General features: G+C 38.4%; 2 protein-coding genes, 1 long non-coding RNA gene and 3 other non-coding genes across 6 annotated transcripts; 4 read left to right on the top strand and 2 right to left on the bottom strand.

The window, feature by feature from the left end:
• The first annotated feature begins 136 nt into the window (after positions 1–136).
• On the top strand, positions 137–208 carry Trnad-guc (transfer RNA aspartic acid (anticodon GUC)). The gene has a single exon. It is a non-coding gene; the product is annotated as a tRNA-Asp (tRNA).
• Positions 209–605: 397 nt separating this feature from the next.
• LOC136243218 (uncharacterized) lies at positions 606–2,595 on the top strand. Its single transcript, XR_010694793.1, has 3 exons — positions 606–773; positions 2,055–2,246; positions 2,298–2,595. It is a non-coding gene; the product is annotated as an uncharacterized lncRNA (long non-coding RNA).
• On the top strand, positions 1,015–1,086 carry Trnad-guc (transfer RNA aspartic acid (anticodon GUC)). The gene has a single exon. It is a non-coding gene; the product is annotated as a tRNA-Asp (tRNA).
• Trnad-guc (transfer RNA aspartic acid (anticodon GUC)) lies at positions 2,064–2,135 on the bottom strand. The gene has a single exon. It is a non-coding gene; the product is annotated as a tRNA-Asp (tRNA).
• A 194-nt stretch (positions 2,596–2,789) lies between the features above and the next one.
• LOC136243213 (uncharacterized) lies at positions 2,790–9,488 on the bottom strand. The gene is made up of 4 exons (XM_066034732.1): positions 9,293–9,488; positions 4,182–4,428; positions 3,118–3,265; positions 2,790–2,984 (listed from the first exon to the last, which is right to left on the bottom strand). Exons 1-4 carry the CDS (start codon positions 9,417–9,419, stop codon positions 2,892–2,894), a joined length of 615 nt encoding a protein of 204 aa, XP_065890804.1. The 5' UTR covers positions 9,420–9,488; the 3' UTR covers positions 2,790–2,891.
• Positions 9,489–9,490: 2 nt separating this feature from the next.
• On the top strand, positions 9,491–13,233 carry LOC136243209 (caspase-3-like). The gene is made up of 5 exons (XM_066034729.1): positions 9,491–9,843; positions 11,251–11,277; positions 11,604–11,675; positions 11,747–12,451; positions 12,739–13,233. Exons 1-5 carry the CDS (start codon positions 9,558–9,560, stop codon positions 13,011–13,013), a joined length of 1,365 nt encoding a protein of 454 aa, XP_065890801.1. The 5' UTR covers positions 9,491–9,557; the 3' UTR covers positions 13,014–13,233.
• The last annotated feature ends 63 nt before the right edge of the window (positions 13,234–13,296 follow it).

Here is a 13,296-nt window from a genome sequence, read left to right as displayed (position 1 = left end):
AGGTAACTGAACGTTGGCATATACTAGTAAATACTAGCCACCACAGTGGCACTGATTACCAAAAGTTAGTGAAAACATCCATGCGTTATTGACAGAAAGATACATGGGCAGTAAAAATCATCTACTCTCAAGCGGTTCCTTGGTAGTATAGTGGTGAGTATCCCTGTCTGTCACACAGGAGACCGGGGTTCGATTCCCCGCCAAGGAGTGCTTTTTTTTCTTCGTTCACAAGTACTTTTTGTTACACCTTTTTTTACGTCAACATAGCCGGGGGTACTTAGTTGTATGCCGAATTCTAAAAGAACAAAGTTAAATATTAATCTAAGCGTGGAAGATAAGAACGAGGGGTAGGTAACGAGCCAAAATCATCTACGAAATTTCAGATTCCGAAAATTTTCGTTACTTTTAAAAAATTTCGTTTCGTTGTTTCAATCGTCAAATTTCATCTTTCAAACTGCACAAATTTCAGGCATCTTAGAATTCTGAATGGACCCTTGATTGATCTGACTGTGGTCGCACGAGACCGAGGAATAATAATGTATTGTATCATCATAATTAAATTTTATTACTAATGATGGTTTTCTCCCTTATTTTTTGTAATTTTTTCCTTGCCACACCCACTCTTGGAGCATAGCCCCGTGAGTGGCACTGTGGCAGTATGTGTCCTCACATTACTGCTGTTGTATACGTAGCTAACACTCAATTCAGTTTCATCAATAAAATGATGGTCTCTCTCTCTAGAGGTGATCTACAGGTCGTTACCTACCCCTCGGGTAAGAACTAGTTTTTGTTATACATGTACAGCGCTATTGTCAGCAATAAACACATTTTAGCTATGTGCTTCACCTCTGCTAGTCAGCTGCAAGACATACAGAGCACCTAGGTAACTGAACGTCGGTATATACTAGATACTGGTCACCACAGTGGCACTGGTTACCAAAAGTTAGTGAAAACATCCATGCGTTAGTGACAGAAAGATACATGAGCAGTAAAAATCATATACTCTCAAGCGGTTCCTTGGTAGTATAGTGGTGAGTATCCCTGTCTGTCACACAGGAGACCGGGGTTCGATTCCCCGCCAAGGAGTGCTTTTTTTTTTCGTTCACAAGTACTTTTTGTTACACCTTTTTTTACGTCAACATAGCCTACTTAGTTGATAGTTCTATGCCGAATTCTAAAAGAACAAAGTTAAATATTAATCTAAGCGTGAAAGTTAAGAACGCAGGCTAGTTTTTGTTATACATGTACATATGCTGCCAGCCACTGGCATTCGACAGTACCCTGGTAGCTACTCGCCGGCACGCCAGTTACTCCGGCTGGGATACAAAATTTAATAGCTAACTAGTTTCTGGGAGATTTAAAGTGCGGCTGTTCCCCGAACAGAAGTATCAGTAAATCACTGGTCTCCTGTTTTTGTAATTGTCCACTGGGACGTCGATCAACCTGACATAATTCAAGGCAAAAGGAGCCATAGGTACAGCAAGTGGTAAGGCATTATGCATAGATGAGCATAATAGCTACATAAATGTCCACGATTAGAAACAATAGCAATGCAGCTATAGAATGTTATACATAGGAAGTCTCCTCGAAAATCTCAGCACACATATAGCTATAGCTTGAGACATTCCTTTCGAACAGTGCATGCATGGAATTCCGTGTACTAAGTCAGTTGGATCAGCAAATCATTCAAGTGGTCCACATTTGTCGTGGTCAAAGTACCCACTTTAGAGCCCAGCATCAGCCCGCAGATTGGATTATACAAATGGCACTCAAGAAACTCTCGTACATTCTAATTAAATTTAATATTTTGTTTTGTTATATTACATAGCTATAACATTTATTGTTTGCCAATCCAGCAAGAAATTTTGGAAACATGATTTTAGTATTGCAGCTATGTATCTACATGCAATAAAACTTTGCTTAGCAGCCACGCATGGAGTTCTTTAATATTACTATAATGGCAACCCCTCACATATAACATCATTATGAATAATGCCATCATGTGTGATTCAGTTTTACAGAGTTTATTTTACCATTTTTTATTTGCAAAATAGAAAAAAGCACTCCTTAGTGGGGAATCGAACCCCGGTCTCCTGTGTGACAGACAGTTGTACTCACCACTACACTACCAAGGAATTGCCCATCAGTTACTGCTGTTTAACTACTACCAAATCTTTCTGTTGTCCATGTGATCTTTGTTGTATGCAAAACCACACACCATGATAAATAAAACCAGAGGGCAGTGGGTGAGATGGTGATATGAGTATATATAGATAATACGTACTACACAATTGCAGGTGACCCATCTATTTTTTGGTTGAAATACAATTGGAACCTCCAACTGGATATACACAAACTAAGGAATCAGCTGAAGCAATGGAAACACAAGAGGACAAAAATTATGCATACATACATTAAAAATAAATGCTGCTTCAGAACAGCATACTACATTTATTACATTTGTTCCATTAATTCCTTTTGTACTCAGTTGGAAAACATGCTAGTTTAATTGGATTTAACACAATTACAGCCAAAATAGAGAAGTCACCTCTTAAATTAACATTATTGCTATCAATAATAGCAGAAGAAATTCCATTATCTCAACCATGTATGTGCCCTATGGTATGTTGCTATACTTACAAGAAAGATTGAACATCAGAAGCACTAACAAATGTGCAGCTCCTTGGTAGTATAGTGGTAAGTATCCCTGTCTGTCACACAGGAGACCGGGGTTCTATAATTCTATTCCCCACAAAGGAGACTCTTATTTTAGCCTTTTGGTACAACTGTTCAGAACACCATGTACTGGAATGAAAACCAGGACTTCATCTTATATACAAGATGGTAGATCACAAGCAAAAAGATGAATGTAGAATGAAATAACAATACAACTACTGAGGCTGTTCAGTTTTTTGTGATTTCACATCTTTTGATACACGTTTTTTGGTGGCTGCTGCAGCTGCTGCTTCAGCCTGCTTTTGTTCCTGTAAAGACAAAGCATCAATAATAAGGAAATCAACTCAAAATGAATTATACATTAACTGAAGACCCAACTGCTTAAACTATATAGTTCGGACACAGAGACTGTAGGATTCAAAATGTGCCATGAATACTCACCCTAAATTTCATCCTCTCTCTGTGAGGTATCACACTTTTGGGTGAAGCAAATAATACATTCAAACGACGAACACCTACAACTGCGTCTTTTGTTTTTTCCAGTGCCTTTAATGCCTCTTCAGTGCTTGAAAATTCCACATAGCCTTGCCTATAATAGAAGATTTATTTTAATACAAGGTAGTGGTACAAAGAGTTGACATACTAAAATGCTTACAACAAAAACAACGTGGTATGCGTGTGTGGTCACTAAGGTGTGTGTGTGTGTGTGTGTGTGTGTGTGCGTGTGTGTGTGTGTGTGTGTGTGTGTGTGTGTGTGTGTGTGTGTGTGTGTGTGTGTGTGTGTGTGTGTGTGTGTGTGTGTGCGTGCGTGAAGAATGAAAACCTTACCAGTAACCATGTGTCCACTGAATGTAGTAAGTAAATATGTATCAATCAATGGCATGGATTTCAAACTGAGATTTAGAGGGAGCCTTGGGAGGTCTAAAGATTTCCCCTTCAGGGTGAAGGTAAGAAGTAAACTACACAGAGGCTAATAGAGCAGTTACAAAATACTGAACTCTAACAAAGTAATCAGACAAAGAGTCTTGTGATAATTGCACACATTGTACACAATAGCATACAGTGTGAGTGGAAACACTGGTAACTACAGGATAGCAAAGACATTCCTAATCCTGTTATTGTTGGGTCATGGGTACGTCTGGTTAGTATTTGTAGTTTTTACTGTGGTGACAGCATTGTTCTTTTGTCGTACAGGAAGTTGTAGTTAGCTAGATGCATATAATTATTAAAATAGCACTTGCGTAAATAGCGTTTTATGTTTCCAGCAAGTTAGCTACATACACACATCATGCACTTTAAAAATTTCCAAAGCATTTATGTAGTGAATGTTACTTAGATGAAGCCATATACAAGTGTAGCGTGCAGAGAACACTGAATCTTTGTACATAAGGGGATACCCCTGGGACTTTCTTCACCCAGCCCAGAGGGTCTCTACCATTTATACATGATTGACACTACACCAAGAAACATGACCACTTTACATTCATTTAAATGATTGTACCTACCTTCCCAAACCTTTGTCATCATCGGTTAGTGGTTTCCACCTACGACCTTTAGTTGGATTTCTTTTAGATACCACCACCTTCCTCATTTGTCCTTGGTTGAGTTGCTTTGGCTTTTTCGGTTTTGGTGTCTGTTTTGCTTTCTTTCGGACAATGCTGGCTGCAACACAACCTGGAAACAGTCTCTTCAACTCAAGTGTGGTCATGGTGTAAGGAAATCGGCTAACAAATAGCACAGGTGAAGGTGAACCTATAGAAACAGGTTTCTTGGAGTGAACTGTGCTGCATTTCAAATCAACATATACAATTTTAAGTTTGATTAGGGATCAAAGTAGTGATACAAGGGAGGTAGTGTCCCTACTCCAGACTATACCCATGACTGAATTACGGATTAAATGTCTTATGTCTACTAGTATATCCTTAGGTATAGGTGACCTCCTTTCTCTGATCCCTTAACTTTTCCTACTTATTTGTTTGCTTTTTTTTTGCAACGTGTGCATACTGCAAATGAAGAAAGAATGGCACCAGATTTATTGTTTTTGTCTGAACGTGCATCCCAATTATCAATTACTGAAATAGCAAAGTGGCCACAATTAATACGATTTGTATTCAGCTATGTAGTTCCGCTCATTACACATCGTTACAAGCGTAGAACAGTACAAGAAGCATCTCTCTGCAATCAGTCCAGTTACAATTGGAAATATGGGCAATAAGAGTGATAGCCACAGTAGTCACAGGGATGCTGTATCACGTAATCACGAATTGACAATTTGCACTGTCAGTGAAAAAAACTGGGACACAAAGGGGGACAAAGGTAAGTCTGTGATGTGTGTATTGTATGTACTGCAGTTGGTGAAAAGGTACGTCTTGGGATGAAGTGACATCAAGCAGTGAAAAAGTCAAGTTGGTAGTTATCCATTGTTGAGTTATGCTTGGCTGTAGGCATCAACCAGTTAGCAAAATTCAGTTAAATAAAAAAATTCATAGAAACTTGTGGAAGGGTTTGTGGTCGGTTTGGAGACATTTTTTGACTTGGTTGCGCCCAACCAATACTACCAAGCTGCAATGAATGAAAAGTGAGGCTGGTTTTTGGGTGATATTGAAGTTTGTGGTAAAAGGAGCAGTTCTCAATGATCTCTAATATACAGTACTGCTATACTGTATGATGATTACCGATAGTAGGTAACACTACATGGCCTAAAAATTTATTTATAGCACAGTGGGAAAACCATATTAGTGTGCTTGACTGTAAGAAATGGGCAATAATTGTTAAATGTTTCACTACCAGATGGCAGAAAAGCAGATAGAAAAAGTACCCAGGAGTCAGTTGGTGTTCAGGTAACCACGTGCACAACTCTGAAAAATCACCTTTAAATTTTAGTTTGGTTATGTGAAAGTATAGCCTGTAAATGAGGGTGATGAGGTTTGACAAGTAGCAACCTAATGTATACGATCTAAAAGATGAAGCTTTTTGTTGCAGTAGGTCAAAGAACAAACACCACTGGTAAAGTAAACTTCTGTTGCGATATTGGGGTTTCCACTACATGTACTTTAAGTTAGGGGTGTGCGATATCAGGATTTTGTTTTTGATACGATATCGATAGATAATTAGTAAAATATCGCGATATCGATTTGATTTCGATAATTGATTAAATAGTGTGGGCGGCCAATATTTATAAATATGCTTTAAATACAATAGATCCACTAAAACCATTACACAGTACTACCAACAAGCCTAGGAAACTGGTAGATAAGCTTTTAAGGCCCCTATTTGGTGATTATTAGTTTCTCATTCACCGCCCGCATCCTTCTTAAGCTACCGCATGGTAAGCCATTATTTACTCTGTGCATGCTCAGAAGAACACGTGATACCAAACCGTTATAATTTTTTTACCTGTTTCACTGCCCATGCAAAAGTCTCAATAGTAGCAGTGAAATTTATCCCGTATTTCACTGACAGCAGTGAAAAAGTTGTAATTGCAATTTCATTGGCTAGAATTTATGTTAACAATGTAGCACCAATTAGTGTCAACGCGTGCTTAATACATAGTGACAACAAATTGCGTACATGGCAACGCTAATGCACAGCATGCGCATATGCAGCGAGTATGGTATTAACTGGGAATAGCATGGGTAGCAGTGAAATTTGGGATAAATACCACTCTTGTTGTATTGGAAATGGTAAATTTCACTCGGCTTTGCCTCGTGAAATTTATCCCCATTTCCAATACAACACTCGTGATATTTATCCCAAATTTCACTGCTACCCATGCTATTACTAGTACATATATATGGCCAGGAGAGCTGTTGTTTTCCTTAGCAAATTGCTGCAGTGGATCCACCCAGTTGCAATCGTGTTCTTCATCAAAGCAAGCTATCAGTTAACTGTTGAAAAACAGTTGGCGATCACGAAAAGTAGATTCAGCTGGTGAAGGAAAAGTTTGTAGTAAGAAAGAAAGACAATTTGGACAAGGTCTGTACATCAGTGTGTTAATATTATAAAATAATGGCATAATGGTAATACCCTCCTGCCCGCATCATAATAATTAGAGAGACTGGATGAGAAACTAATAATCACCAAATAGGGGCCTAAAATGGCTAGAATGCACAAAACTGACCTATATTTCTAGCGCGATTGTGCAATCATAGACCAAAATGCTGTTACTTTATCTAAAATTTCTCGATATATCGAGTAATCGATAAAATACCACCGAAATCAGCATTTGCAATATCGAATTCGATACGATAAGGAAAATTATCGCGATATCGATAATTTTTCGATATATCGCACACCTCTACTTTAAGTGCCTCATTTATAATTTCTCCACGAATAGACCCCCCCCCCCATTAAAAAGCGGTTGTTCAACTAGAGTATTTTGTCGCCGGTGTGCATTCTATTGGAGTAATGCATTGAGTTCCATTTCTTCCTAGTACAATTGATTGTTTATGGATAACAGTGTATGACTATAGCATGTCATATGATATGTGTTTACCTCTCAATCTGTGCTTCATCTCACCAATGTGCGTTCTATTAGAGTCTTGAACAAAGCTCAGAAGACCTTGTAGTAGCACACAGAGTGTCCCGCTTGACGCTTGCAGAAAGTGCTTGTTTGCAGATTTATTTAGTGTAGATTAGGTGAAGTGTATGTGTGTGCGCCCCTTGAAAGGAAAATTTGTTACAGACATTCCAGAACTCTCCTTTTATACTGCAGTGCATGTGATAGCACACACAGCACACTGGTACAGTAATTCTCTAAAGTGGATGGCTAAAATAATGAAAAAATGATTGATCTCTTCTATCTAGATACACTACTACATTTTGCCCAGTTGCTGTTTTATACAGAATTCTTGATGGATCCATAGAATGTTCTGCTTCATAGACAGGATAATTTTCATGCAAATTTCTACATAAATTCATAGAAAAAAACTTACCTAGGAGATAGCATGAGGAACATTTAACTTTCATGCATGATTCATTGACAAAATATCTAAAAGCGAAAGATAATGATGTCATAGATTTCCTATTAGCAACGCATGTATTAAACGAAATGAAATTCGATGAAATTCTATGAATGTTTAATGGCTATTTGCAGAGAAAATTAACAAAACCCTCAAGTAAGCCGATACAGTTAGAGAAATGAAATTATCTCATGATAAATTGTTCTGGTGAGCTAGTAGGCCTAGAGAGTTTGAAGCAAATTGAGGAAGAACTGTAGGAGTTTGTGTTTGAAATTGTTTGTTATAGGCCTTAATTTTCAGGCAGGGCAAGATGAAGCAAAGACAAAGATGGCACCATAATCAGAGCCTCCAGTGTGGTCCGTGGCTTTACTTAGGAGCAATTGTCGTTTTAAGCCATTAATCTGAGGAACAAACTGTCACCAAGCCTTCACAAAAGGATGCACCTTTCAACATAGATTAAAGGCGTACTTTTGCGAAGTGCATCGAAACTAGAACAGAGAAGCTATGTTTAAAAACCTGTGTAAGGGCATCACTACTATATGAACATTAGAATTAGGTCAAGCACCACTCTCAAGGGTCAAAAGCATACATTTTGACTGATTTTGATTTTGTTAATCTCATAGTAGTTGACAAGCATACTACACAATAGATTATTTAGGCAAAAGTCCTTAGGTGAGAGTACAAAATTACAATTCATTACAGTTACATGTAACAGGTGCGGCAGCAGCGAGAGAATTCCACCAAGAAGTACCACATGATCGGAAGAACTTATTGGTGGAGGAGAGATGACAAGTCTGCAGGTTATCAAAGCTGTCTTTGCAGCATGTGTGATAGCTATGTTGTTTGTAATCCAACCTGAATTGGTGGATCAAGAACAAAACATGGTTTAGTGTTGTAAAAGCAGTGAAACATGGTACAAGTATATTTTGATCAGATATAGACAGACGATGGATGATGCAACAGTATGGTTGTATTTCCTTAACCAAACAGAACTGATAAAAAAGCAGTCATGAAAGTATATTTACTGACCAACATAAGCTCACAGGGACTTAAAACTAGTGTTAATTGTGCAGAGGGGTAGGACAAGACTATGTGTACTACAAAGTGCAAACAAAATGAAAGTAATGGATTGTGCAAAAATGATCATATTGAAATAATTATTGTTGATCACTGTTGGCATGAAAATCATGACTGCCTTGCATCGTCACACTACCGACCCTATAACAAGCATTTTTAGTGAATCACAATATTGTAAACAACCATGTGGAACTGTATATGTATCGCGCCCTTACTCTACTTTTTGCACAGAGGCTATTCAGCTCATGTGAAATATTTTCAGTACTTGTGCAATATCATTGTGCACATGGGCTTGTCCTACCCCCCCTTGCAATAACACAAATCATGTACACACTACGACAATTATGTGTGAAGTTTCAAATCACAAAAAAGATATACATGATTGCAAAGGTGTCGCACCCCTCAGTGCACACATAGATATTATCTATGGTGCACAGTATGGAGTGTCACGTGTCCACAATCTTAGGATTTTCCTCATTTGTGAGGTTAAGATTTTCAGGACTGAGTTATTTTTGAAGTGTTAATAATACATAGTCTACACCATACATACGTACAGCTAGTAATTTCGAGTAATTTACCTTGTTGAGCTGGTGATGCATGTTGCAGCCGAGTGCTGAGTGGCGTGCTAACTGCAAGCGCCCTTCTAAACACCGGATGCTTCACTAGAAAACCGGTTCCCAGTCTGATATTACAAAACAGTGACATCCTAATTGCATGAATGATAAGGCGCTTCTAATATTAATTTGAAAGAGCCTGTGCTGTGCTTTATAAAGAAGAAATCGGTGTTTCTTCACATATTTTCGTATACTAATAATACCAATTTTTTAAAGGAAAGCTGAGATCATGGAAGGAAAGAAGGTCGAGGACAAGACGCTAGATCAGCTCTTGTCCACGTTTGTTACTAGTTTGGATGTCGACTCGGTGGTAGACGATTGTGTCTCCGCTGACCTGATCACAATGGACGACCTAGAGAAAATCCAAGCAAAAGTTAAAAGTGGAGATAAAAAGGCTGCTATTCGAGAACTCATATCGCAATTGAAGAGGAACGCTCCGGGATATCTAAAGAAGTTTCACGAAGTTTTAATGGGCAACACTAGCATGTCGTTTCTGGGAGACGAAATTGTAAAAAGTAAGAATTGTAAAAAGGGCGCGGTGTGGTGCTTGTGTGCATGTAGGACACATGGGCGGCTTAACATGATCCTAGTGACACTTCTAGTCTAGAATATTACTGGGATTGCAATGAATTTTAAATTTGTCACATCTGTTGGCACCTCAGGGATGAAACATTGAATAGTGTTAACTTGTACAAGTGCTGCAATTGATTGTGTAAACCTGTTTGTTTGTTTAAAGTATTGTAAACCTTTTGTGACCAGTTAATCATGTTCTGTGGTGCATTGGTTATTATATGGGCCAGTAGAAATGTGAAAATGTTACCTGCTGTGAAACTTCCTATTCTGCACACTTGGTGTCAAATGCTCTAATTGATGGGTCTTATTTATGCTTTAAATAGCACATTAACAGTCAATGCTATTGTTCCTTTGGATGTGCACAAGTGGTTAATAATTATACTAATATCCCTCAGTTCACATTGATTACCTGCAATGATTCGTGTGTTAACTTTTTTATATTAAAAAAAACAAGATGGTATATCACAGATAATATAAGTGGTTTTATTTTAATTGGAACAGTATTGAACTTTGTCACATATACATACAAGAAGTGTTCACTTGCTTGCTCCATCACTTGCCCACTCACTGTTGTGGTTGGGTCATTGTTAACTTTTAGGTGATATTGCTTACACCATGTCTGTCATGCTTGTGTACACAAATACATTCAATTGGATGATATTGAAACACAATACATTCTTCACACTGTATTCCTGTTGTACATGATATACAGTAGGGTATGTTTTCATATTGTGCAAGTTTCCTAGTGCTTTAATAGCAGCCAAATGGCTGTATACAGATTTTTCTTTCTCTAATGCCTGTGTTTGTCTTTGTGTATTTGAAAACATTCACTGTTTTTCTTTCTTATTTTCTTTTTCTTTTCCTTTGCTATCTTGCCTTAGTCCTGGTCCTGGTGTACATAAGCGAGATTGTTGAATTGTTAGAGTAAACAGTTACACATACCACTGTAATTGTTTATGGTCTGGGGGGATATTTTGGCATCATTAAGTGATGAATATCCTGATGGTGGAGAAATTACAAAAATGACATTACCCATGTGGATCACACAGATGTGCAGTGTCATAGTCATGCATATGTTTAATTGCCATTGATGCTTATAATTGTGTAGATAGCTATGTGCTTACACAGAGACATGCATGCTGTGCACATGCTAAACACACACTACTCACATGCACACACAGAAAGCAAAGCCTCCAGCAGCTGTGCAAAACACAGCTAGTGCCACCCAGCGAACCAGCACTGGGATGCCTACTTGAGTTTTGTGCAGACACACACATTACACACTCTACTCTAACTGCACGTATGTGGACAAATAACATTATTCATGTTTGTTTCTCATTTCTACTTAGAATACACTTCAATCCTTCCAGCAACAGGTGAGTAACATAGGATGTGTATTTGCAGAATAATTGTTCATGGTCTGCATGAGTTGTGCAGTCACCATAAAAGATTATAGAAGTAGCTGCACTTGACTTGTAGCTTTGTAGTATTTGAAAAATAGTAATATACAGTAAGAAACAACGGCATAGCTTGGTAAACTGGGTTTGCTGGTTCGGGTGATAGTACAATTGTCATGTGACACTTTATTTTCAAGTATTTTGTGGTGAGACTGCTTTAGCATGATGGCTTGCTTCCCCCTATAGATGCAGTTTTATAGTTTTGTTCACTAGTGAATATTAAATGAAATATGCTCCTTTTTTAGTTCCTAGCATCTTTGCAAAGCTAACAGCACCACCACCACCACCAACTGCTGCTACTGAACCCAATCCTCCAAGTGAGTTACTAAATTATTATGTATTGTACTTTTGTAAATATTGCGTTTAACACCTGTAAATCTTGTCATAGGGAGACCATTGGTAATGCCCTCACTAGATACAATTGAGGGTAATTCTAGTTTAGTTGGCGATGGAGAGAAGTGGCCCTTTGAAAGATCACAGCCATTAGATGATGGATCTAGCATAGAGGTCCCTGCCCCTCCTACATCACAAGACCTCACTGATGCCCGTGGCCTACCTGAATACCGGATGAAGGCAAATCCTCGTGGTGTTGGTGTAATCATAAACAACAAGGTGTTTACTTGTGGTATGAAGAACAGAGAGGGAACAGACAGAGATGCGGCCGCTTTACAGCGGTTGTTTACACATCTGGGGTTCTATACTAACCGCTACAATGACTTAAATGGGTCACAGTTGAGGCGTATTTTTAATGAGGTGGCTGCCATTGACCACAAAAAGTTTGATTGTTTAATTATAGCCATTCTTACACATGGCATTAAAGGGAAGCTTTATGGCACAGATGGGGAGCTGATACCCGTAGAAGACCTTACCAAGCTGTTTAATGGTTACCGATGTCCTTCACTAATCGGAAAACCCAAAATTTTCCTGCTACAAGCCTGTAGAGGTGGAAACTTTGACTATGGTGTGGAGCATGACATGACAGATGGAGACGAGACCAAAATTGATTTTGAGCAGGAATATGAGGAGCAGTTTCCAACTGTACAGGAGAAGACATTTACAGATGAGGCTGACGAGACAGATTCTGGATACACAGGTATATGTCAGCTGAGTTCTGTCAGTGGTGTGATAAAGTCATGAATATTGTGTAATGTAGTCTGAATATCCCCTTAATGATTGTTCCATTGCTATGGGATATTGCATTCAATAGTTAATTGATAGTGCTTCCTGTTTAGTATGTATGTTCACCCCCAGGGACTATTTGCCCATGTCATATTTTGTGATTTAATATAACAGTAGGTAATTCTTAGAATTGTTATTGCAGTGACCTCCCCAAACCATGATATCATGGGTAATATGAATATTTTTTATTGTGGCACACAGGCACTCTACCAGCTGAGGCTGACTACTTGCTAGCTTATGCTACCATACCTGGCTATGTCTCCTGGCGGAATAATGAGAATGGTTCCTGGTTTGTGTCAGCAATGGTTAATGTCTTTATGGAGATGGCTGACAAAGAGCACTTGATGGATATGCTGACGGAGGTCAATAGGAGAGTGGCCGAAGAGTTTGAGTCAAGGTCTGGCAAGAATAAACAAGTACCAGAGCCTGTGTCTAGACTCCGGAAAAGGCTCTACTTCCGACCTGGAAAATCTTAGAGGAAAATAAAACTTATCTGTAATTTAATACATTAGGTAGATTTTATTGCAGCTTGGCTGTGTTGCCCTACTGCACTTATTATATTATCAACACAAGTAGTATATTGATTAGTGTAATGTTGTATTGTGCCTTACTTAGCTACGTATGTAATTGTACCAATTAATGCATGCTTAGATGGCACTTATATTATTTAACGAATTGCACAATTTTTTTTTGTCACAGGTGTAGTGTAAACTAACTAAAACTTAAGTTTAATTTTTGTAAACACGAAGAGTTGAAGCA

Source organism: Dysidea avara, chromosome 13 (genome assembly GCF_963678975.1).
Source record: "Dysidea avara chromosome 13, odDysAvar1.4, whole genome shotgun sequence".
NCBI lineage: Eukaryota > Metazoa > Porifera > Demospongiae > Dictyoceratida > Dysideidae > Dysidea > Dysidea avara.
The sequence above is the reverse complement of the archived record's forward strand: the minus strand, read 5'-3'. Positions and strand labels throughout refer to the sequence as shown.

Bases quoted from the DNA above. Each gene is read 5' to 3' on its own strand.
- LOC136243213 (XM_066034732.1), bottom strand. From the start codon at position 9,419: ATGTCACTGTTTTGTAATATCAGACTGGGAACCGGTTTTCTAGTGAAG. The intron at 3,266-4,181 runs GTAGGTACAATC...CTTCTATTATAG, and splicing joins GATGACAAAGGTTTGGGAAG to GCAAGGCTATGTGGAATTTT. The intron at 2,985-3,117 runs GTGAGTATTCAT...TTGTCTTTACAG, and splicing joins GAGAGAGGATGAAATTTAGG to GAACAAAAGCAGGCTGAAGC.
- LOC136243209 (XM_066034729.1), top strand. From the start codon at position 9,558: ATGGAAGGAAAGAAGGTCGAGGACAAGACGCTAGATCAGCTCTTGTCC. The intron at 11,278-11,603 runs GTGAGTAACATA...CTCCTTTTTTAG, and splicing joins TTCAATCCTTCCAGCAACAG to TTCCTAGCATCTTTGCAAAG. The intron at 12,452-12,738 runs GTATATGTCAGC...TGTGGCACACAG, and splicing joins GACAGATTCTGGATACACAG to GCACTCTACCAGCTGAGGCT.